At 44.7% G+C, this 24,744-nt stretch overlaps 1 protein-coding gene across 1 annotated transcript in view; it reads right to left on the minus strand.

Annotated features, from left to right (window-relative positions):
* The window catches only part of EIF3H (eukaryotic translation initiation factor 3 subunit H), a 434,278-nt gene that overhangs the window by 307,063 nt on the left and 102,471 nt on the right, over positions 1–24,744 (minus strand). The window contains exon 2 of the mRNA XM_069621535.1: positions 47–203. Within this exon, the coding sequence (XP_069477636.1) occupies positions 47–203 (157 nt within the window). The remainder of the gene's footprint in view (positions 1–46; positions 204–24,744) is intronic.

Here is a 24,744-nt window from a genome sequence, read left to right on the forward strand (position 1 = left end):
AAGCCAAACAAATCTTCCACCCACAAAATCCTAGTGCAGTCATTACCTTCATCAAAATCTGCATCATCTTCAGTGTGCTGCGGGAATGGAAAACAATTGGTGATTTCAAGTCGGTCTTCTACAACAAGGCCGAGCAGCACTCCCTGGACCACTTCACTTCCCTGTCCTTCTTCTTGATAATGTTTAATAATCTTCAACAAAACCTGTAATAAAAAGTGACATATTTAAAACAAGTATGATCAGTTAGGACTAGTATGCTGCCACAGTCACCTAAAACCTGGGCATGTTTACACCAACTAAAAGATGGCATGAACCCCACAAATAAAACGACAGATCAGAGTATTCAGTAGTCTCAATCATACCCAAAAAAAAAAACTACTTAACCATACCACCTTTGAAATAATTCACTTCCCTCAAAATCATACTCAGATGCAGAATACAAAAACCGAAGAACCTGCAAAGAATTTTTTTCTTGACGCCAAATTGAACATTTTCGGAATCAAAATTATTCATGTGCTTATTTTCTTTAGGCATTTGGGGAACTATTGGAGAACAAAAAGTGCGTTTGTCCAAGTTGTTTTTGTAGCTATCGCAAAGTACAGCTATGTCCACTGAGCTGAAACCTAGTTTGCGTGCAATGCAGCCTCCTTGTGAATGGGAGGACTAGAAAACCATGCATTCTGAAAACCCATGTGCGAAAAACTCTAGATGCAAATTACTAGCCAGGCATACAAAGTCGCTCACTCCCTCGGTTCTCTAAACGCACACCGCTCACCATTTCGTACTCAAAAAGTCAATTATACTAGCCAGCGTCTATTGCAAATGTTGAGGCCTGATAAACATACTCCCTACCTCAAATCAGTACATAAAGGTTTTTCATTATCAACATGTACATCAAAAACTAGTTTGAATGCCTTTTCATGGTTATGTAGAGGACAATATACAAAATATTCATATGTGAACAAGCACATATTATACACAAAATTTCAGAGTTCTACAAAAACCAAGTTTTGAATTTAACTTTTAGCTATTGGCTGAAAAAACAAGCAACCCGCCGTTAAATCCCCGATTCCAAAGGCACAACCAAGAGCATCTGGCCAAATGTACACGGCACATTACACAATCATGTTCTGTAAGTGTCTAACATACGAATAAAAACACGTTCAAATCGATTTCAGTCCCTCAGAAGACCAAAGCAACACCTCACAAGATGTTGAAGGGGCCAGAAATGCATTCTGATAGGTTATCAGACCATTCACCGATGTTAATCAAGTCTATTCACATCCATGCACGAGGTTGCTTTGAAAAATTGTCAGAAAGTGAGAGTGGGCCTAAGGACCGCAAAACGATGTGTTAATGCATTAAAGGCATTTATTTTGTTTAAAGCGCCACCTTTTCAGAGCATCAATGAGGATCCAATTAAGAAAGCCAAAGCTTACGGTCGTTCAATCTCTGCCAATAGGTAATTACATCCAAACAAGACATACAACAGGGACGAATGCCTGCGATGTGAACAAATAGCCAGAGGAAGAGGGGAGAGCTGAGGAGATAAGGATCACGGCAAGTCAAGCACAACAAGTGGGCCTTACTTCAACCAGGTCTAATCCATCCAAGCAAACCACGACAGAAAAAGCCCACAAAGCACTATTGATTTTAAGGTCTGTAGGCGAACCAACTACCATAATGGATTTCAGCCTTGCTATTCTTTGAAAACAGATTTTGCATAAATAACGTGGATGAAGTGTCTGCAAACACTCCAAGTGAAGAAAACCCAAGGCTACGTTGATATGGCACAACACAATTTATCAGCTACCAACTAGACAAAAGATGAAGACCGTAGGTACCTAGCTTACAACAGTTAAAATACATTTCAGAGGCAATGTTACACTGTTACAGCAGGATCACAAATTAACTAGCAGTGATCCCTTCCATTGCTGTTATTTAAATATTAAGTAGGCAAGGGAGGTAATTGAATACACATAGTTTTCAAAATGATTTCAAATGCATGCAAGCACTGCAAGGTTAAGTACTACAAAAAAAATAAAAGGAGATACAACTGCTTTAGTGTAATGTAAATATGTAGCGAAGGGCCGGCCTACAGATAAGGGTTGCCACTTAATCTCAACAAAGCAAAATGAGAAGTACAAATAGTTAGCCTTGCTCCCAACTTATGTGTTCGGATCCATAGTACATGCAGTGCCACTGGAAGGTCAGTCTACTATTGCTACTGCCTGATCGCTTCATCTTTATGTGCAAATAAATATTTGGGAAAATCTTGTTTTAGTGTTAAAACGTATTACTTGACTTTAAAATATGCCTATTGGAAATGTGAATTATTTTTTAGTCATATCGCACCCAATTTTTTATTTTTATGAAGTGTAAAATACTTCCACTTCTTATCTCAAACACTCGTCATGTGAAAAAAGCACGACAATGTCAAGGGTGTCAACAAGCAAGACATTAAAACCAACTATACATTTATATCAGCACTACTAAGTATTGTAGTATGGCTTGCATAATGGGACATCTGTCCAATGCCTCTACTTGAGTAGGGGGGTGAAAGCCAAGGACTACAATTCGAACACGTGCAGCAAATCATCTCATTTCATACCAACCACAGATGGCAAAAAAAACATTTTTAAATCTTTAAACATTGACAGCAGCACAATCCGTCAGTATATGGAGAAGCCCATTAAAGGTAACAAAGCCTCGGAGCTAGCACAAGGAGTCTAGTCTGCATTCGCAAATTGGGAATATGAACAGAGGCATATTGAAACACTAGTGTCTGTACTACAGTGCTAGGCCTATCATTCGGGGAATGATGAACGTTGAATTAGGTTCGTCACTAGAGCAACTGGGACTTGTGAACCTTTATGTTAAGAGAAAGTGAAAGTTACTCACTGGTCACTCTTGCACTCGCAGCAGTGTCTCCTTCCCTCCATACTTGTTTTCAAGGGGATAGGGCAACAGGAATGTGCAGAAAGAAAATTGCTAATGAAGAAAAGGCATATGTGCACAATCAAACCAGGGAGCCACTTTTCATATGGCTTTAAAAGTAACCTGCACTATCCACTAGCTCCCACTTGATGAGCTAAAGTCCCAGTCAGAGAAGAACTGCCAACCTAAGAGTAGCACAAAAGATTAAATGGAAACAAGATTGCAGATGTCATTATGGCTAAAAACCTCGATTTCCTTCCAGTGACAGAAACCTGGCTGCATGACGCAGCTGGGCAGTCTCTTACCTTAGCTGTTCCCGACAACTATTCCATCCTCGGAGCCGACAGACCCAAGGCATGAAGAAGAGGAACTGCCATAATCTTCAATTCTACCCTAGACATGAGACTGGCCACCTCTTCTCCTCTGGCATCCTGCGAACTTCTCTCAGTCAAGCTCCAAACATCTCCTAAAAATACAATCACTATCCACCAAATATATAGGCCTCAAAGTCCTCCCAGATCTTTCGAAGACTACATTAAATCGCTAGTAGCTGAAAATACCAAACCTATGGCGCAAAACATTATCCTAGGTGACCTTGGCTATAATTACCCCAATGACCTACCCTCAGAACAAGGTTTTATACAAAGTAACCCCCAACCCACTCACGAGAAAGGCAGGATACTTGACTGGGTAGCAGACCTTAACTGTACTATCACCCTCAAGGACTCCTCACCACTTGTGTGGTCTGATCATCACCTCCTATCCCTAGAAATCAATGTCAACAACCTAGAATCGAAAAAGCCTGTTGTTGCACCACCTTGTCTTAATAGGAACAAACAATATCACAGCCAAGGTATAACACCTCTGGTAGTCCCCTTACACTATGCACTATATGCCACAAATGACCTAAATCTGTTGGTCGACACCTACAATGACTGCATGACCAAAGCCACAGATAACCCCGCTTAAACTGTGCAAAGGTAAACCCAGGGCACATCTGAACTGCTGGTTCACCCCGGAACTCGATACTACGCACATAAAGAAAACTTGAAACGCTCTGCAAAATAACCCCCTCTCCAGAAAATAAAGTCAACCTAACCAACATCACTGCCACATATAAAAGTGAGATAACGCGCACCAAAAAAGAAACCAACGACAGAATAAACCAGGCAGGATCCAGCACCAGAGAATTATTCAATATCCTAAAGGAATTAGAAAACCCTAATCCACCTGCACTAAGGATAAACCTTGGTGCACTAGCATCCTAACAAAATCACAGGGCTCCAAACCAAAATAGCTGACAAACGCAAACAACTCACCTCTGGCAATATTACCAACCCAATCCTACCATCCACCGCACACCTTAATTCAGGATTCAAAATCAACAATGTATCCATCCCTGAGGTAAAAAAAATCATTGAAACCGACAGCTCCCCAGCTCGGATCATAAAAGATGCAGCCAGAGATTTATCCCATTTTATCACCAAACTAATAAACTCCTCATTTGCCAGAAACTCAGTCCCAAGTAACCTGAAACAATCTTGGGTTCTCCCATTAATCAAGAAATTAACATTAGATCCTTCTATACCCACTAACTATAGACCGATCACTACAGTTCCTTTTTTATTGAAAATTGTAGATAGAGTTGCATACTTGCAAATTCAAGACCATCTACAGACAAACCAACTACTAGGAACTCGTCAATCTGGCTTTAGACCTCAACATGGCACGGAAACCGCCCTTGTTCACCTTAAAAGCCAGATCGACGAACTAAAAGACAAAGGCAGAGTTGCCTTCCTAATCCTCCTAAACTTATCGGCAGCATTTCCGCAGCACATTTCTCAAACTCTGCTGTCACATGGATTCAATCTTTCCTTGCGAACAGGACTATGCAGGACTTTTCACCTACAGCTGCGGCCGACCCGATCCCCATTACCTGCAGAGTCCCACAAAGCTCCTGCGTATCTCCCACTTTGTACAAAATCTTTACAAAGCCCCTATTTGACAAACTGGACCGTCTGGGTGTCACCTACACCAATTATGCAGATGACACCCAGATACTCCTAACACTATCAGGCACCTACGACAGAGAGGTATGCCAGATCAACAAAGTCTACACCATCATTCAGGGATTGATGGCCATACATGGCCTCTGCCTGAATGACAACAAGACGGAGTTGCTCCTAGTCGGCTCACCTAACAACCTTCTGAAACTCAGTCCCAACTACAGAAGTATCCTCATCGATGGTAACATACCTATTGCTAAAGGTGTAAAAACCCTGGGTTTCTACCTCAATGCCAACTCCAATCTAATCAAACAGGTAAATGACTGCCTACATTGGTAAACTGATTAGGGCTTGCAGACCCCTCTTCCGTCCTCCAACAGTTGCCTCACACTGGCCAGAGCACTCATACAGTCCAAACTGGACTACTGCAATGGCCTTTACCTAGGCGCAAACAAATAATTAAACTGCAGACTCTGCAAAAGAATGCGCTCAGAGCTGCATTAAACATACTGAGAAGAGAGCACATCTCGGCAACCAGAAAGCTTTGTAAATGGCGGTCCATACAAGAAATAATTCTTAAAAACCATCTGCCTCACCCACAAAGCCTTGAACCACTGAGCCCCACCATATCTCAAATTCACACTGAAATTGCCAACCAGAATCGCAAGATCTACCAATACTTCATGCCTTGTGGTGCCCAGGTACAACCGAAAAAAAGCTGGCGGAACCAGTTTCCCGGCACTAGCCGCCCAATTATGGAATACAGGACATCAAATCTTTGATAAATTCAGAAGCCACGTCATCACATGGCTACTTAACAAAAACTAACATCACTTACCGGACATCTTACATCTCTCTGCTCCTCCAAGTTCCTACTCTTATATGCATGTAATTTCATCCCTTCTCCCTGTTATGTATCACTTTCCATTATATGCTTCCCACCTACCTTGCCTATCAGCTGTAACTTGAATGTATTAACTGTACTCTGTCTGTATAAACTGTATCATGTAACCGTCTAAGCGCCCAGATACCCCTGGGTCAGGCGCGCTATATAAAATAAACTCTACTCCTCAAGGTAGGCTTGCCAAACTGGCCTCACCACAGGCAATTCCAAGTCTGCTGGAAGATCCGCTTGCTCCACAGCTTCATAAACCTTTTGAGCAAGGGACACATGAGGGGGGGAAAGGGTCCTACATGGGCATTATTAAAACTGCATGGACTTATTATCCTCTGGGCCAGGGTCGCATGAGAGAGGGGGAGAAAGCATCTCTCATTGGCACAACTTCATTTAAAAAACACAAACGTATTAAATACTTAGTTCGAAAACAATGTCCTTCGTAGACGGAACAAAATTGGAACTGAGAACCAGCAAAGTGGAATGAGAGGTCCTGGAGGGTAGGTAGAAAGGTTATATGTGATTTTACCGATCACAATTAGTTGTCAATTTCAGCGTGGAAAAAAATACCACATTTTTCATTAGGGGTCCCCTTAAACCCCCAGGTTTCTTTTTTTTTTTAAAAAACACAACACCACCCCAACCCCATCCTGACCCATTTTAACCTTTGCCCCACTACCCTTTATTAATTTAATTCATGTTTGCAGTGTTTCTCAAATGTACTACTCTAATGTTTTAGATATATTGACTCGATACGGGTAGAAGGCATATTCACAGCCACAACTTTTCTTTCAACTGTTAAATTCCATAACCAAGCCCAAGCTAAATAGGAGCATGAACAATTATATGTATTAACAGTATCCTGTGTTTAGTATTCAAATACCGACCAGAACCTTCCCATGGGCTGAAATATTAGAGGGGTTCTAGAAGGTGTAGTAGATTGAATAGGAGATGGTTGGCAATGGGAAGCCTGCTTAGCAGCACACTCCAGGGGGTACTGCCGATTGTACCCACATCGAATAAAAGCATCTTTGAAATAATACCTACTGTGTGCCCTTGTCCTCCATACTTTTCTGACAAAGGGGAAAGCCTAATTATGCGTTGTATACCAAGGTAAAGCGTGGCAAGTCGCCACCAAGTCTGCCCAAGTACTTTGCTGGCATGTCATCACAAATCTTTCGTTACAACAGAAGTCAATTTCCAAATTTGATTGGTGCTGGGTGATGTTGCTTCTTTACTAGCGGACCAACTCATCAGCGATTTAATATAATTTATCTGAACACAGGGCATCGAAAGACATAGCTGAGAGCAAAGGGAACCCCAGGAAAATGTAAGCAGTCAACAGGAGTCAGCAAAGCTATGTTTATAAGTCTTTTTAAAACTACCCAATACGAAGGATAAGCATTTCTTGAAAGCAATAAACTAATATAGCAGAGGGGAGCATTAAATGAAAGAAAACAAAGACCTAGTCTAGTGTCTTTGTAAGGCTAGACTCAAATTGCAGTTTATTGAGATGAGAGGTTGCCAACGGACATCCCATGGTATCCACCCTCATCTATGAGCACCAACTGAAAGCTTCTGTATGAATAAAGCCTAATTACCTACCCAGCAAAAGTATTGAAGACACACAGAAGCAGCAGTGACACCGTTTGATGGATCCCCTTCTGTCCTTGCAATGCACGCAATTACCCGCAGCTCACACGCTCAAAATTACAGCCTTCCACACCACAGCCTTCTAAATTTGCAGAAAGTATTGTAGATCGCATTTATATACTGGGCAGTTGTCTCAGACAACCTCTCACAGGGGAATTGGCAGTTCGACTGACATTTTTCTTGAAGGGTTTCCCAAAGATTGCTAGGACTTCCTGAGCCAATTCTCACTCGTAGGAGATAGTGCTCTGCCTGCTCAGAGTGTCCATCGCTGCATTTTCTTCTCCGGCTAGATGCACTGCCAGTAAAGAGATGACTCCTCTTTGTGCAGAGGTAATGCAGCTCTGGTTGTGGGCACTGAGGTCGTGACCTTACACCACCTCTTGTTGAAGTAATGCAAGGCCACCGTGTTGTCTGTCATTATTCGGAAAGGTTTCCCCCGTACCGGGGGCAGGAAGGCCACCATCACTAGTCTAGATTGCCCTCAGCTCTAAAAGGTTGATGTGAAGTCTGGACTGTATCGAAATCATTACTATGCAGCAGCTTTCTGCATTGTGACAGAATACACCTTTCATTATTTCTGGCCATTTGATCTCTCCTGTATATATTTAAATGTTGAAATCACATAAACCTAGCCAGTTTTATACTAAAGCATACATGATTTTGTAGTGTGTTTTGAGATTCGATAGCAGAATTGTCTTGATGTTTAACGAAAATCCCAATTTCCTGGAGCTATTACTACCTATTGGTATGCCGATGTTATGATACAACAGTGCAGAGGGGCAGGGACTATGCTAAATTCTATATTTGATCTAGTGGTCAAATGGTTATTTATATGGCTCTTGTCAAAGCGCTGTACATGGAATATATTTATCATACTTACCACCAAACCAAAGTCAGTACTCCTTTATCTACCTCGAAAGGATGAAAGGCTGAGTTTGACTTGCCAGGATTCGCACACACAACCCACAGATCACGCAGAGATTGCAGCAACAAGTGCTCAACCGGCTGAGCCATCTTATTGGCTAACATCCTTCAGAGGTTGGTTAACTGCGTATCGAATGAGGTATTATGATCACAGTACCTAGATGGATAACTTTATGTAGCACTTAATAAATGGTTCGTCAAACACCTATCTGGATTATCACAGGGACAGGTTTCGCCGAGTTTCTATTTCAATTACCAATGTAACATTCATTGGTTTGTTTTTGAACAGCGCTTGGACTTTGAGAGTCAGGTTTTGGATGTTTTATTTGTAGTCTTGAAGATTTGAGAGGCTAGAACACCTGTTATCAGTGTAATATCAATGAAGATTGCCATAGCGCAAGAAGTCTTGATTCTATTAAAAAGACATGGAGGCGAGCATTATGCTGCTTATTCTTTAATCTTGCTTAACAGCTTTTTTAAATCTTCATACTTCTGACGATATATAGTTTCCTTTTTTTTTCCTCACAATGTGCCCAACCAGCACAGAAAATAAACAAACAAAATAAACTTGAACGAAACAGAAGTGTATCAACTACATTCCCCATGAGGCTCTGGCTCTTTGGTAATCCTAGCCTTGCTCCTGTCCTCCAATGAGGTGTCCTCCTCTGGTATAAGTGTCCCTCTGACTAGGTGCCTTCCTCTTTTGCCAGTCTTCGACTCTCTTAACCTTAACAATAGTCTACTAACAGTCTCATAATTGAACTTGCCGTCTTCTCTATGCTGTACGATTCTTAGATCCTCCCTGTTGATCTGCTAGCTGGTTATTCTCGAGGCTTCTTCTGGTCCTCCCCTATATGAAAAGAGATCACAAGTGTAAAAGGGTGGGAATTTGCTGCCAATCACATGATAGTTATACATTGAACACCAATGATTTCTGATATAATGCTTCAACAGCTAAATTCCTGTGCAGGTCTCTCCTGTCCATTTGAGTACCTTAATGCATACGATCAAATTCCTCTTGCGAGGGATAATGCTCGCCTCCATGTCTTTAATAGAATCAAGACTTCCTGCGCTATGCGCTTTGGCAATCTTCATTCTATGACAAGAACGGAGGCGAGCATTATGCTTGTTCACAGCTTTGTATTACTGCATGATCTCCTGCAGTGGAACTCCTGCTGCAAAAGCTCCGGAAGCCATGGCTCCTCTGGTCGAGTGAGCTCTGAATACAGAAATATCTATGCTTGCCATGTCCATTACTTCTTTCACCCATCTTGTGATAGTAGCTGGGGCCACTGACATATATGGCTTCATGCGCGCTATTAGGAGCCGAGTTACATTTCTAGGTCTTACATCTGCTGTCGATGCCTCATATGCATTGCGCTACGCAGAGCTTGCTATCGTCCGGAAAGTATGGATAGGTAATAATCCTGGAGTTCGTTTTTGTACGCTGCGCTAAGTTAAACGCCACTCCCTCCGGATAGAAAATCTTCCTGTCGATCTCAAGAGCTTTTACATCCGACACCCTTCTACAAGAAGCTAGGCATAGCAGTGTAGCTAGCTTTCCTGAAAGCAGTCTCTTTGATAAAAGGTCATTTCTCGGCCATTCCGGGAATAGATGGAGTATCTTATTAACATCCCAGAGGGATGAGTATATCGGCCCTGGAGGCTTGCTTACTTTTACTCCTTTAAGGAGTCTAGTGACTGCTGGCTGCTCTCCCACTGGGACACAGTCTACTAAATTGTGTCCTGCTAAAATGGCTGACCTGTAAACTCCTACGGTTCTGAAGTCTTTCCCACCCGAGGTCAGTGATGCTAAAAAGTTTACCACCTGTACTATAGGGGCTGAAATGGGAAAAACACTCCTCCCCTGCACCATGAAGCCCAGGTCTGCCATGCAGAATTATAGCTCCATATTGTTGACGGTGCCCACGACACCTTGATGAGCTCTGTAGCTTCCTCTGAACGTCCTGGCAAGCACCATCTGCGCCTTAAACTCCGATTCAGGATCAGACCTTGACCCCCTTAGCCTAAAGAGGGTGAGGCGCTCCTGCTGGATCTAAGAGGTGATCCTGTCTGTGATAAATCCTCTAGGGGAAATCCGTGGAAAGTTCCATCAGAACGGGAAACCAAGCTAGCGATCTCCATTCTGGCGTCACTATGACGATCTCCGCTTTGTCCCTGCACACTTTTGCTAGTGCCCACGCCAGCATCACGAAGGGGGGAAAGGCGTAATGTGTGTGACCCCCCCACACCCCGTAGTACAGGAAGGCATCCGTGTCTAGCGCTCTGGGGAGTTGTGAATTCAGCCTCGAGGCAAAGAGATCTGTATGTAGAGGTCCCCATCTCTGCTGTAGTTTGTCGAAGGCTGACTTGTGTAGTCTGCAGTCGCTGGAATCTACCAAGTATCGGGAGTTCCAGTCTGCTACTGTATTCTTCACTCCCGGAAGGTATTCGGCCTTGACCTCCATCTCTCTCTAGGCAGGAGCGCCAAAAGTCCTTGGCTAGCTCCACTAGCAGTTTGGATCTCGTGCCTCCCAGCTTGTTGATATACCCGACAGCTGATAAGTTGTCCATCCGCAAGAGGATGCAGCATCTCACTCTGTCCTTTGTAATGGCTCCGACTGCAAAAGAACCTGCTAGGAGCTCCAGGTAGTTGATGTGCAGGGCTAGTTCTTCCTGCGACCATTTTCCCCCTGTCTGACCACACCTGGCTCCCCATCCTGATCTGCTGCCGCCCGACTCTATGGCGAGTTCTGGAAGGTCTCCAAATATGGTGCGACCGTTCCAAGCTTCCATGTTGTGCAGCCACCATCTGAGCTCCGTTTTGCTGTCCTCGTCCAACGACACTAACCGATGGTATCTCCAGCCCTTCTGTAAGTACCTGATCTTGAGCCTCTGGAGGGCTCTGTAATGTAAAAGACGCGGGAAGATCGCTTGTATGGAGGCTGCGAGGAGTCCAACTATCCTGGCTAGATTCCGAAGCGATATAACCGGCTTCCTCAGAGCCGTCCTCAGGTCTTTCTTTATTGCTCTTATTTTTGGCCGTAGCGAGTTCCATCGTGGCTTTCCTGGTGCCTATAGTGAAGCCTAGAAATTCTATCCTTTTGGATGGAATCAGGACATATATCTCAGTGCTGATGAGGAAACCTAGCCCAGATATGAGTGAAGCTGCCCCTTGAACCTGACTCTGCAATCTCCTTGTCCTCTGCCATGAAAAGGATGTGTCGTCTAGGTAGATGATCATCCGGATTCCCTGGCTTCTCAGCGCCGTCGCTAGAGGCCTTAGAAGCTTGGTAAAGGCCCAGGGTGCTGAGGCGAGGCCGAAAGGAAGGGTTTTGAATTGCCAAATCTCCTTCTCGCACTCAAACTGCAAATAGGGTCGGAACTGGGGTGATATGGTTATTGGGAGCTAAACGTCCTTTAGATCTAGACGTGCTAGCCAATCGTTTTTCCTTGAAGAGGTCTGAGAGCAGATGAATTCCTTCCATCTTGAAGTGTATGTTTATCAACCAGCTGTTCAGCTCTTTCAGGCTGATAACAGGACGTACCATGCCTTTTCGATGAACTAGAAGCATGTTGCTGAGGAAGCCTGTACAGTGGGAATGAGCTCTCTACGGCCTGCTTGCGCGCTAGCTCCCGGAGCTCTGCATCTAGAAGATTCCTTTCTGCTAAAGAGATATGCATGCGCTGTCGGGCTGCTAGCTGCTCTGGCTCTGCAATAAAATCTAGATGGAAACCCTGCGTGGTCTGCAGCACCCAAGCGTCTGATGAACGCTTGCGCCAATTGTGCGTGAAAAGCAGGACCCTCCCGCCTACTGTGGGTAAATGCCTCTCACCTGTGGGCTTATTCTGCCTGTAGTAACCTCTGCCTCGGCGTTCCCTGAATCCTCTGCTTCTATTGGGAAAGAAGGCGTCCTGCTATCAGGATTTCCAGTATTGGGCTCTCGGCCCAGAGTTCTCCTGTTGGAATTGTATCGGCCGGTTGATCGACCTCTGTAACGGCCGACCCCTGCAAAAACCCGACTGGGGAATACTTTCCTTATGGAGGACTGTGTAAGTTCCTACGAAGGTATTCATCTCTTTGATGAATGGGTCACCAAATAATAGACCGAGCGCCCCTTCGCCTGCTTCATAAGATGCTAGGTCTTCCAGCTTATTGTCGATTTTCAATAGCATCGATCTCCTCCTCTCTGCAGAGATCGCACTGTTTGCGTTCCCGAGTAAACATACAGCCAATCGGGCCCATCCTGCAAGAATGGAGTGGTCCACTGGCTCTCCCGTGTCTTTGGAGCTCTCTGCCAGGTCCTTAATCTTCGTAATGGGTCCCGTAAGATCGAGGATCTTGTCTTGACAAGACTTCCACACTCTATCCATGCCCCTCCGAGTATCCTTATTGGCCTTCGCCACGAAAGTGAGCATCTTTGTGACCCCAGAAATGGATCCAGATACCTTGCCTGAGAGTTCGGGTCTTGGGCATTCCGCTCTAAGGCGAAATCTGGTCTCCTTCTCCAGAGGTTTTCTGATCCTCTGACATATAGATAGCCACTCTCGGAGAGGGGGTCCACTCTGTGGATCTGGGGTGTCTAATTGCCTAACATGTCCGAAGTGTCCTCATCTGGGGTACTCTCCACTGAGCTGGCTTTACTCACTGGCTCTCTACCCTCCTCTTTGATGAGGCTGTTGGCGTCCTCCTGTCCTTCCTCCTGGTCGTATTCCTCCAAGGAAGAGCGAGCGTCCCCTATATTATCAGCCCCTGGGGTAGGGGTTAAGAGCATCAGCCGCCTCCTGGGGCCTTTCATTCTTCCCCTTTTCTGAGCCCGGGGGGGTGGGGGGGGGGGGGGCTGGGGAGTAGAAGAGAGTTTCCTCTTCCGGGTGACCTTACACCCCCTTGAGTTATTTTCTGGAGGCTGTCTAGTGGAGGTCCCCTCACCTGGATCATCTTGTGTGCCAGCTCTGGTGCCCAATAGCTCCTCCAGGACCTGCAATCTGTCCTGAATAGGCTGCACTCCCTGGACCACAGCCCTTACTAGAAAGTCTCCCAGAACTCGCAGCGAGACGCTTTTTTCAATCTGAGTGGAATGTTATCCAAGCAGAGCCTACTGCGCATGCGCGGCACACCTTTGCGCACGCGAAGACGTTAGACAGGCTAAACGTCTGCGTTCCTACTTCAATGTTTACGGCCCCAGTGCAAGCGAGCCTGCGGGCCGACTAAGGAAATACAAAACTCAAATTGCCAAACGTGTTTGGATGAAGAGATTTTACCCGTTTTAAATATATAAGTGAAATATAATTTGAATAAATATTCAGCTTACGCTGGCTGTTAAGTCATAATATCTTCACCTTGTGCTTCGCTGCCGTTACGCTGTGCATTATTGAATCTTTTTACATATGGTCAGTCAATAATCATTAATGAAAGCAAATGGGTACTTAGCTGTCGAAAGCAGCAAAAAAAGAAGAGGAAGGCACCTAGTCAGAGGGACACTTATAACAGAGGACACCTCATTTGAGGACAGGAGCGAGGCGAGGACTACCAGAGAGCCAGAGACTCATGGGAAATGTAGTTGATACACTTCTGTTAAGTTTATTTTATCATCATCTGTGCCGGTTGGGCACATTGGAAAAAAAAAAAAAAAGGAAACTATATATCATAAGAAGTATGAAGATTTAAAAAGCTGTTAAGCAGGATTAAAGAAGAATAAGCATAATGCTCGCCTCCGGTCTCGTCAGAATTACTCACCCTTGAGCAAAGACTCTGCTGCCACTGACCATTTATAGTAATGTACCCCATTGACTGCAAGGTTGAATGGATGTAAACTAGACTGTGCATAGTCATCATTTTACACACGGTTTTTATAATTATACTGTAAATTAAAAGTGTAAACATGATCTGCCTCTGCATGATTACGCACACAGCACCGGAAATCTGAAAAATACAACTGTGCAATACTGGTTTGCTTTTACTGGGGGAAAAAAAGCATCACTTGTTAAAAAAAAAAATTCTCAATTGCAACTTAGTTTTCCATTTTACTAATTATACAATCCTAAAAATTCTAGGGAAACATGCAGAGTGCTTCTGAAGCTAAATGGAAAGAAACCATTCCTTTTATCAGTGTGCAGTTTATTTTTTTGAAATGCTTCAGAGAAATACTGTTTCAGAGGTGGTTTGCAATTACATCCATGTTGATAAAAAAAAAAAAATCACAAGAAGCCTACTGGTTTCTGTCAAGTAACCTGACCTTTGCACTGCCCTCTGCTCTAAACCTGTGTGTAAATGTACCCAGGAAAATAATAAAGCTGGCGTATTAACAAGATTTTCATGCATAAAAAGGCCTAGTACTCGCCTTATCTGTAGCCCAGGGGCTACCCATCCTGTAAGGGCAGAGTTGTATTGGCCTTTCGGCCCGTGGCTGGGCCAAAATCGTCCCTGGGGATTGGGGGGCTGGTTTTTGGCCATGCCTAGGCCAGTTTGAAAAAAATAAAATAAAAAGATTTGACAAAATATGGGAAAATATATATTAAAAAATACATGCATCGGCATAATTCTAAGCAAGGTAACAACTGTTACCTTGCTTTGATTTATTTGCATGCATGATGTGTGCATCATAAATTATGATGCACGCATCATTCACATGCTGCTGCAGCATGCCAAATTGAGAGGCCGGGGCTGCTGCCGGGCCAGCGGCTGTCATCGTGCCACCACTCCAGGGTGGCGGGGGGGCACAGTGCCTCCTGGAGTTGCTGTGCTGTTCCATTATTGATAAATATGTATTCATGACATTGGTGATAAACAACCAATTTTAGAGTAGCATAAGCATCCATTTCGGACTATGTATTTTGCCTTTCGCAAGTTTCAATAATAGCAGGTTTTCTTTCTGCCGTTGTCTTGTTATGATCACCACAAGACATTCCATCTTGGTGTTCTCGGTCACTTGACAAAGTCCTTGTACCGAAAAGCTTCTGTACAGTGTACAAATATTTGACCTTAGCACATCAAGTGGCCATTGACTTCATTGTGTCACAATGAATGCTTTGTTGTAATGTGTCCATCTTTCCCTTCTCACTGGCATGCTGTTCAGGATGTTTGTTTGCATTTATGAGGTAATGAGTGCTCAGAGTATGGGATGTCCTGTGAGTTCGCCGATTTCCCCATTTTGCCAACCTCTGAAGCCGGAAAGTAGATGCATGCAGGCTTGACATGCGGCCAACTTTGCACCAGACCTGCAGATGAACTTAAAGGCATACTCTAGTAAAAATGTTTATTTCAAAAATAGATAGCCCACATTAAAAAAAATACTAGCATCCTCCGTTTTAAAACTTCCTATGTAAAATTTTGAGATATTTAAGCTCAAAAGCAAGCACAAGGGCGCCGCCATTTTGTGAAATGGAGGCACTCCTGTGCTGGCTTTTGCGGCACTAATGAAGGAAAAGCCAGCCAGCTGTAGTAAACAAAGTCTACCGCTGGGTGGCTTTCCCTTCATTAGTGCCGGGACTCGGAGGACGCGGACCGGAGACCAGAGCAGGAAAGCTGCAGCTGAATCTCGGTAAGTGCTATTTATTTATTTTTACAAAAAATAAGCACTAGCTGTGGTTTTTTTTCTACGTTTTCCGGGCTGGAGGAGCCCGGAAAACTGAGAAATAAAACTGCAGCTTTAAAAACGTTGTATTTATGTTTGCGGTCGCTTTTGAAGCGACCGCAAACATAAATACAACGTTATTGTGTTGGAAAACGCTGCGGTTTTAAAACCGCAGCGTTTTCCAACACAACCGTGTTGTGTCTGCCTGAATCTGCTTTACCATTTGGGGCTCTCGGGCTCCACGGGGAGCCCGAGAGCCCCAAATGGAAAAGCAGATTCAGGCAGACAACGCGGCGTTGCCCGAGAGCCCCAAATGGGAAATCAGCTGCAGGTAGAAACACTACGCGGCATGTAAACACAACCGCGTGTGTTTCTGCCTGCTGTGGCTTTCACTTTGGGTCTCCGGTGCTCCCCTGGGAGCACCGGAGACCCAAAGTGATAGCCACAGCAGGCAGAAACACACGCGGTTGTGTTGGAAAACGCAGCGGTTTTTCTTTCCAAGTTTCTCAGGCTCCTCCGAGCCGGAGGAGCCTGAGAAACTTGGAACGAAAAACCGCAGCGTTTTCCAACACAATAACGTTGTATTTATGTTTGCGGTCGCTTTTGAAGTGACCGCAAACATAAATACGTTTTTAAAGCTGCGGTTTTATTTCTAAGTTTTCCGGGCTCCTCCAGCCCGGAAAACTTAGAAAAAAAACCGCAGCTAGTGCTTATTTTTTGTAAAAAAAAATAAATAGCACTTACCGAGATTCAGCTGCAGCTTTCCTGCTCTGGTCTCCGGTCCGCGTCCTCCGAGTCCCGGCACTAATGAAGGGAAAGCCACCCAGCGGTAGACTTTGTTTACTACAGCTGGCTGGCTTTTCCTTCATTAGTGCCGCAAAAGCCAGCACAGGAGGGCCTCCATTTCACAAAATGGCGGCGCCCCTGTGCTTGCTTTTTCGAATTTTGAGCTTGAATAGCTCAAAATTTTACATAGGAAGTTTTAAAACGGAGGATGCTAGTATTTTTTTTTTAATGTGGCCCATCTATTTTTGAAATAAAATTTTTTACTAGAGTATGCCTTTAACTGGTCTGCTGCTAAATCTCAGTTTCCCGTTTAATGGTATCCTCTACAGAATAATTGATCATTTTACTACAGGCGATATGATAGATCAGTGGGTGGAGCGCTCGCTGCTGCGTGTGATCTGCAGGTTCGAATCCCAGCAAAGCCGTCTCAGCCTTTCATCCTTCTTAAGTCGATAAATGAGTACCAACACACGATGAGGTGATATTGTAAGCATATTTGTTCTATATAAAAAAAATACCCAAAAAAAGAGCTTATGTGCAAGTGCTATACAATAACATTATCATTTGGCCTTGGATATCTGCTTGCATTCACAGTAATTTGACAATATGGATCTATACACACAGATATTAATGATACACATGGTGATCCATTATTGTATGAAGTGTATATCACATTAGTGAAATCATCATATTTTTGTGTACTTAGGAACAATGCTATTTGATGCCACTTCCTCTTTTTTTCAAGGGGTGAAAGGTCGCATTTCATCGTCTTCCTGGGATGCTACTTGGGGTGGGGTCAAATGACATCACGTCCGGTGATAGAGGTCAAGGGTCGTGAGGCAAGGGCCGGGCCACTTTTTTTGGGGTGTCTGGGCCCATTTCTTGTCCCAGTCCGACGATGTGTAAGGGAGGTGTCATCCCAATTGTCATCTGCGGCTATGGTTGACAAAAAGGTTCTCATTCTCTCAGCAAGCTCACCACAGGAGATCCTGGGTGACCTTGTTCGCGACCTGAAATAGGTATGTCATTCTGCCAGAGAATTGGGACCAGTGGGATCTGAGAAATCACTGAAGGGATCTAATTCTCGATCAGGGGCACAAAAATCCCACACAGTTTGGTGGTGGCAATTGGTTTTCACAGTGCTGTAGTGATGGTCACTGGTCTGGTGGTATGTTTTTAGGCGCAGCGGTTCAATTCGCATCCGTCTGTTTTTTTTTCAGCTGGTATACCTGCTTACAAAAGAACACCAGGTTGGAAGATGACTTGGTCGTAGAGTGAAGACTCTGGGCTCCTGTTTCTTGGCCAAGAGGAAGACTGTTTTGTAAAGTCGGGACTAGGACTAGGGTAGGCCATAGTGGCCTGGTGGATCTATTAAAATAGGCCAGTACAAATAGAGTTTTGCACTTGTTGGGCATCTGGTTGGCCTCAATTTATTGGCTTAGTTGCAACCACTTAAAATGTTAAGGGACATCTCATTCTGAGAGCCTAGTGGCGCCTGCCATACTAAGGATGTGGACCATGGTTCTTTGATGATTTTTATGAACATTGTATAACTTATCGAAGGCACGTTTTAAATTAAATGTACATGTAATTGTTTAGTAAACAGATGTTTCCATGTTAAGGAATGGTCTGTCATATCTCTGTAAGAATTGTATCCATGTACGCCACTTCGCTTTTAAATTGAACTGCCTAGACTCTGGAAAAGGCTTTGTTACCACAAGCTACTTATTGCCACTCTCGTGCACTCAGGCCTTATTGCATGCTGTGTCTGTGCCCAAAGTTGCTGCCATTCCCAGTACATAGGTGCACATTCGTATTTAGACTACTGTGTCGCTAATCATCCCTGTCACATATAACTGCACTGTGCCTCACTGCTGCTCAGCTACCCTATGCAATTCCAGCTGCCATTTTGAACCGCATTGTGACCATCTGCTCTGTTCTGCTGATCTGCTCACCAACTGCCTCTAGATCTGTTTACCTGCAGCCCAATGTGTCCCCGCTCAACATACTTTTATAGCCACTAAACTCAATGTTGTGCTTAATCTGCTCTATGTGCTATTCTGAAGTTAGGGGTTATTCTGATTCTAGGTGTTATCTTGAACTAAGTGTTACTCTGAACCTAGGTGCTATTCCCATTCCAGGCGCTATTCTGAATACATGCTACTCTGATCCAAGATGTTAATTGGTACACTGGCGCAATTCTAAACCTAATGCTGTGATAATTGACAAACACTTACTATGACCACTTTGCTTACCTGTACCCGAGTCAGATGCCAATCTGCAACCTTGCACTACATGGATTAGGTAGTATTCGGCTACTCCAAGCAGGCCGCACTGTCCACTGCTAGATCTCGACCCTAGACAGGACACACACTGCACCTTACCCCCCTCACACAATGTTCCTCCCGGGCCTTTACTCTATACTACTGAGAACCATTCTCCACATCACCAATTCCGCATGCCTGCCCAGCTCACCCCTTAACTTGACCAGCCTAGGCACCGCATCACCCACCCTCACAGAGCCCAGCACCACAATCATGTTAGCCTATCCGCTCCCCCATGCCTTTCGGACAGGCTGACCAGATTACGATCCAGACTTCCAAAAATACACGAGCCTAGAGCCAGGGACTCCACACAATCCATACTCACACACCGAACCTCCATCAGCTCCTGCGCTAACCTTACGCTAAAAAAACCCGAACCTAAACCCGTCAACTCCACTACAACCAACAATAGAGCGCTCATCACAGCTACCACCCCCACCCCTGCCAAAGCCAAAACCCTACCTATAAAAGGTGCCCTCATCAACGCACGCTCCATGATTGCCCATGCCACGGACATCGCTGATCTCATTTTAGCTGAAGATCTAGACTTCCTAGCCATAACAGAGTCCTGGCTTCATGCAGCCGCAGGCCCAGCCCTTTCGCTAGCCATCCCCACTGACTACTCCATCATCCGAGCGGACAGAACTGAAGCTAAAGGCGGTGGTTTGGCCATCATTGCCAAGACCCACCTTAACATCAGACTCAACTCCGCCACAGACCACCCATCATGTGAATCACTTACAGCCAAACTACCCATCGCTAACTCCCAAACAATATCCATTCACTTACTATACAGACCGCCCGGACCCCCGGGATCTTTCGAGGAAGACCTCAATGCCATCCTTACCGACAACCTAAAAAACTCCTCACAATGCCTTCTCTTAGGAGACTTCAATTTAGGCTACAAAGACCCCAAAGACAATCAAGCCACTCTCATCAGCAACACCCTGTCTGAACTAGGCTTCACACAAAAAGTAACCAGCCCCACCCATAACAAAGGGAGAACCCTTGATTGGATAGCAGACTATAACTGTGCCGTATCGATCACTAACAACACTCCCCAATCCTGGACCGACCACCACCTCCTCTCCTTCTCACTTGAGGCCTCAAGCCCTACAACCAACATGGCACTAGCCCCAGCCATCCACACGAGAAGCAAAAAAAATATCACCGCAGAAAAACTGATCCCACTCATTCTTCCTACACTAAGCCAACTCCAAGACTCTAATCCCTATGACCTCGTAGAAGGCTATAACAACACCATGCGCATAGCCTTAGACGCCATTGCACCATTGAAACTTAGAAAATCCAAACCAAAAAAGCACCTCAACCAATGGTTCTCCAGCCATCTTAAAACCCTTAGATTGGAAAAGAGTAAACTGGAACAAGTCTGGAGACTATCTCCGACTGACCACAACAAACTATTGCTTAACAAAATAACGGCCAACTATAAAAAAGAAATCATAGCGGCCAAACAAGAATCCTATAACCTGAGAATCTCCCAATCCAACTCCAGCTCCAGAGAATTATTTACTATCCTGAAAGAATTAGAAACCCCGGTAACAATCCCAGATACTTGCGTTAAAAACAAACAATGGTGCACCAGTATCCAAAATGCACTAAACAACAAAGTCACTGGCCTTCAAACCAAAATTAAAAATAAGAAAGACTCCCTCACCAATCTTACCAACCCCATCAACGCCCACTCGAGCCCTCCACCCTCACACCACACACCTAACTCTGCTCGCTTCAACTTTTCCAAAGTCTCTTCCCTCGAAGTAGAAAAAATAATTCTTGGCCTTAAACCCTCCAACTGCAAAGGTGACCTCTGCCCCCCACAAATCATTAAAGACGCGGCACAAGACCTCTCGCCATTCATCACCAGACTCATCAATGCCTCTTTTTCCTCAGGAACAGTCCCCAGTAACCTTAAAGAGTCCTGGGTCCTCCCTCTCCTCAAAAAACCCTCCCTTGACCCGTCCATCCCAACCAACTACAGACCGATTACCACCGTCCCATTCCTGCTCAAGATACTAGACAAGACAGCATACCTACAAATTCAAAAGTATCTTGAAACAAATCACCTTCTAGGAATAAGACAATCCGGCTTCAGATCCCAACATGGAACTGAAACAGCCCTGATAGATCTGAAAGCCCAAATAGACGACCTTAGAGATAACGGGAAAACTGCATTACTACTCCTGCTAGACCTTTCTGCGGCGTTTGACCTAGTTGACCATAAAATCCTATGTAATCATTTAGACTCAGCTGCCCACTTTTCACAAGAAGCCATCAGTTGGATTGAGTCATTCCTCAACAACAGATCCATGCGAGTCTTCTCCTCCTCTGCCGCCGCCGAACCCATCCCCATTACATGTGGAGTCCCACAGGGCTCGTGCGTCTCCCCCACTCTGTACAACGTGTTCACAAAGCCCCTGTTTGATGATCTAGACGGCCTGGGTATCACCTACACTAACTACGCCGATGATACACAGATCCTCATCCCGTTGACGGGAGATTACAACCAGGATTTGGCCTTGGTGAACAGAGTGTATCTCATCATCCAGGCATGGATGGCTTCGCACAGTCTATGCCTGAATGATGACAAAACTGAACTCATCATCCTTGGTTCTACGTCCAACCTAACCAAACTCGACCACAATTATGCCAACTTCATCATAGATGGGAACCTAATCAAGGTTTCGAAAGAAGTAAAAACCCTAGGAATATACCTCGACTCCTCCCTAACCTTCCACAAACAGGTTAGCTCGATGGCATCCTCTACGGCCTACACATGTAAGCTCATAAGAGCAGCCAAACCCTTCCTCTCCACCCACAGCTGCACTACACTTGCCAGAGCATTGGTATTATCCAAACTGGACTATTGTAACGCCCTCTACATAGGAGCCACCAAACAAATCACCAACAAAATTCAGACGCTACAAAACAACGCCCTTAGGGCAGCACTCAATATTCCCAGGAGGGAACACATTTCCGATATCAGGAAATCCCATAACTGGCTCAGCACAACAGACAAAATCCTGCTTAAAGTAGCATCGCTCACCCACAAATGCCTGAATAATGCTGCCCCACGCTATCTGGCAGACAGAATATGCAAACACAGCCCCATCAGACCCACCAGAACCTCCAATGCTAATCTGCTCACCGTCCCCAGGTTTAAACGCACTAAAATGGGTGGCAACAGCTTCCAGGTGAAAGCACCCCAACACTGGAACTCCCTACCACCATCGCTCAGAACTCCCCAACCTTACTCACTTTTTAGACGCAACTACATCCATTGGTTAAAGAACACGAACCACTAACACCTCTAACACCACACGGCTGCTCTCCGCGTTGCATGCTTTAAGAGAATCTGTAAATTTGTAATACTAAACTTGTATATATTTGTAATTCTTTAAATACATCTACTGCATTCTCTCCTGCCAAACTGTACACATGTTCCTTCATCGTCACACTGTAATTATGTAATGTAATGTATAATTATGTAATGTAAAGTATAAGCATCCTGTAACCAAGCTTTGAATCACCTTGCTGCTCATGCGCCCTCATACCCTCGGGTCTGGTGCGCAATACAAATGAATAAACTAAACTAAAAACTAAACTATGTATCTATAGGATGAATATTCAAATTCTATTTGGTCAGTTAAGGTGGTATTAGGTCTTATAATTCTTAATAAACCGATTTTTTTGATTTGTTCTACATGGCTTTGCCTAGCTGGATGGGGTCCTAGTTTATGTGCCTGCCAGATGTACTGGTGATGTAACTTTACATAGACACACAGTAACAGGTGTATGCAGAAGCATTTTTGAGTAATTCACCACACTGGTTTGGTGCAGAAGAAATTCTGTCTACATAGTTGGTTGTCCCTGCTCTCCTGGTGAATCAGGGTACCCTGGTGCTTCCCAGAGAGGAATCTCATTCTCAGACAGGCTTCTAGCACCAGAAAAATGTAGGATGCCATGCCGAGCAACCTTAGAAAGTCGAAGGCCGGAAGATGTTGGGCACTCTGAAACATTTGGACCATCTGCAAGGGATGTTGGCAACTCAACTCGGGTGACAAGGCTTTCGCCCAGACTGAATCCAGGACTGCCCCAATAAATTGAAGCTTCTGTGATGGTAAGTGGGACTTCTTGAAGTTCAGGGAGAAGCCCAGCTTGTGGAGGAAGTGGCAAGTGAGACTTCGGTGACTTTGTGCTTGTTCCAGAGAACAAGCTACGATCAACCAGTCATCTAGGTAGGGGTAGATGTGAATCCCTTGCCTCCTTAGACTTGCTGCCACCACTGCCATAAGCTTGGTAAAGACCCTCAGCGTAGAGGTGAGCCCGAATGGCATAACTCTAAACTGATAATGAGAACCACCAACTGTCAACCTCTGGTACTTTGTGTTTTAGATGGGTCCAATAACACCAACCAATCCTGGAGTCGAAGGGCCTAAAGGATCTGCGAAAGAGTTACCATCTTGAACTTGTCCTTCCTGAAGAACTTGTTAAAGCGTCTCAAGTCCAAGATGGGTCGCACTCCTCAAACCACCCTCTGCTGCAGGTACTATCGCACCTTTGTCCAACAGGGTAAGAATGTCCTGTTGGGTGAGCGGATCCGGATCTGAAATAAGAGGGGCCTCTTGGAGGGCAACCGAGAGAATTGGCCTCTTCCTCTTGACACAGATGAATACAATTGAAAGGGACGCCCTCTCCAAGCAAAAGAAGAACCCTGAGGTTGGGTAGGCTGGCGAATTGCCGCTCCTAGGGACTTTTCCGCTGCTTTAGAAGCTTACAGCTTCTCCAAGCAGTCATCAGCTTTTTCTCTAAATAACTGGCACCTGTCAAAGGCATGTCCATTTTCTAACCCCACACTTGCAACACCATAAAGACCACAAGACAGGGAATCTGTGGGGACAACATGGTTCACGATTGGCGGTTCGCAGACTGCATGTTTGATGCAGCCACTGATGGTCACAGCAGGCTTGGGCACAGACCCAAGGACAGGGTTAAAATGGTTCATATTCAGAACCAGTAACACAGGGCAGAGACCCGGGGTCAGAATTCTGGAGTGGAAGATTGTCCGACACAAGGACAAGGTCAGCAGGCCTTCAGGTGCAATGTGGTTAAACCTCTCGTTCCAGCAGGCCCTACAACCTGCTTAGATGGCAGGAGCAGGTTAGCAGGTCCAAAACAGAGCTAAAAAAAAAAAAAAGTCCCACTCACCAGAAATATTAGTCCAGCTCTAGAGAGAATGCAGAGATGCTGGGGTCTCCTTTGAAGTCAGCGAGGGAAAGTTAGAAAGAAAATACATTCCTAATGGTTATAATTCTGGCAACTTTGATAGAGGGGTCCTCACCAGACAAATTATTTGCCATTAAGGGGCCCCAAACCTCTGGCGACACTTTGGAAGAATCCATGGGGATGTGGCTGGTTCCAGCACCTTTTCAGACTTCTGTGTAAGGAATGATGCAATTACTTTTGGAGGAGAGGAAGAAGTGAAGGCTGGGCGACAAGAGCCATAGCCTGTGTGACCATCCCTATGAAACTAAATTGCTTCAGTGGGCAAACCTCCTATATTTGATTTGAGGTCTTTGCACAGCATGCCAATATGTGTATTCCATACGCTCTTGATGCCAATTTAC

Source organism: Ambystoma mexicanum, chromosome 5q (assembly GCF_040938575.1).
Source record: "Ambystoma mexicanum isolate Mex_15411 chromosome 5q, UKY_AmexF1_1, whole genome shotgun sequence".
NCBI lineage: Eukaryota > Metazoa > Chordata > Amphibia > Caudata > Ambystomatidae > Ambystoma > Ambystoma mexicanum.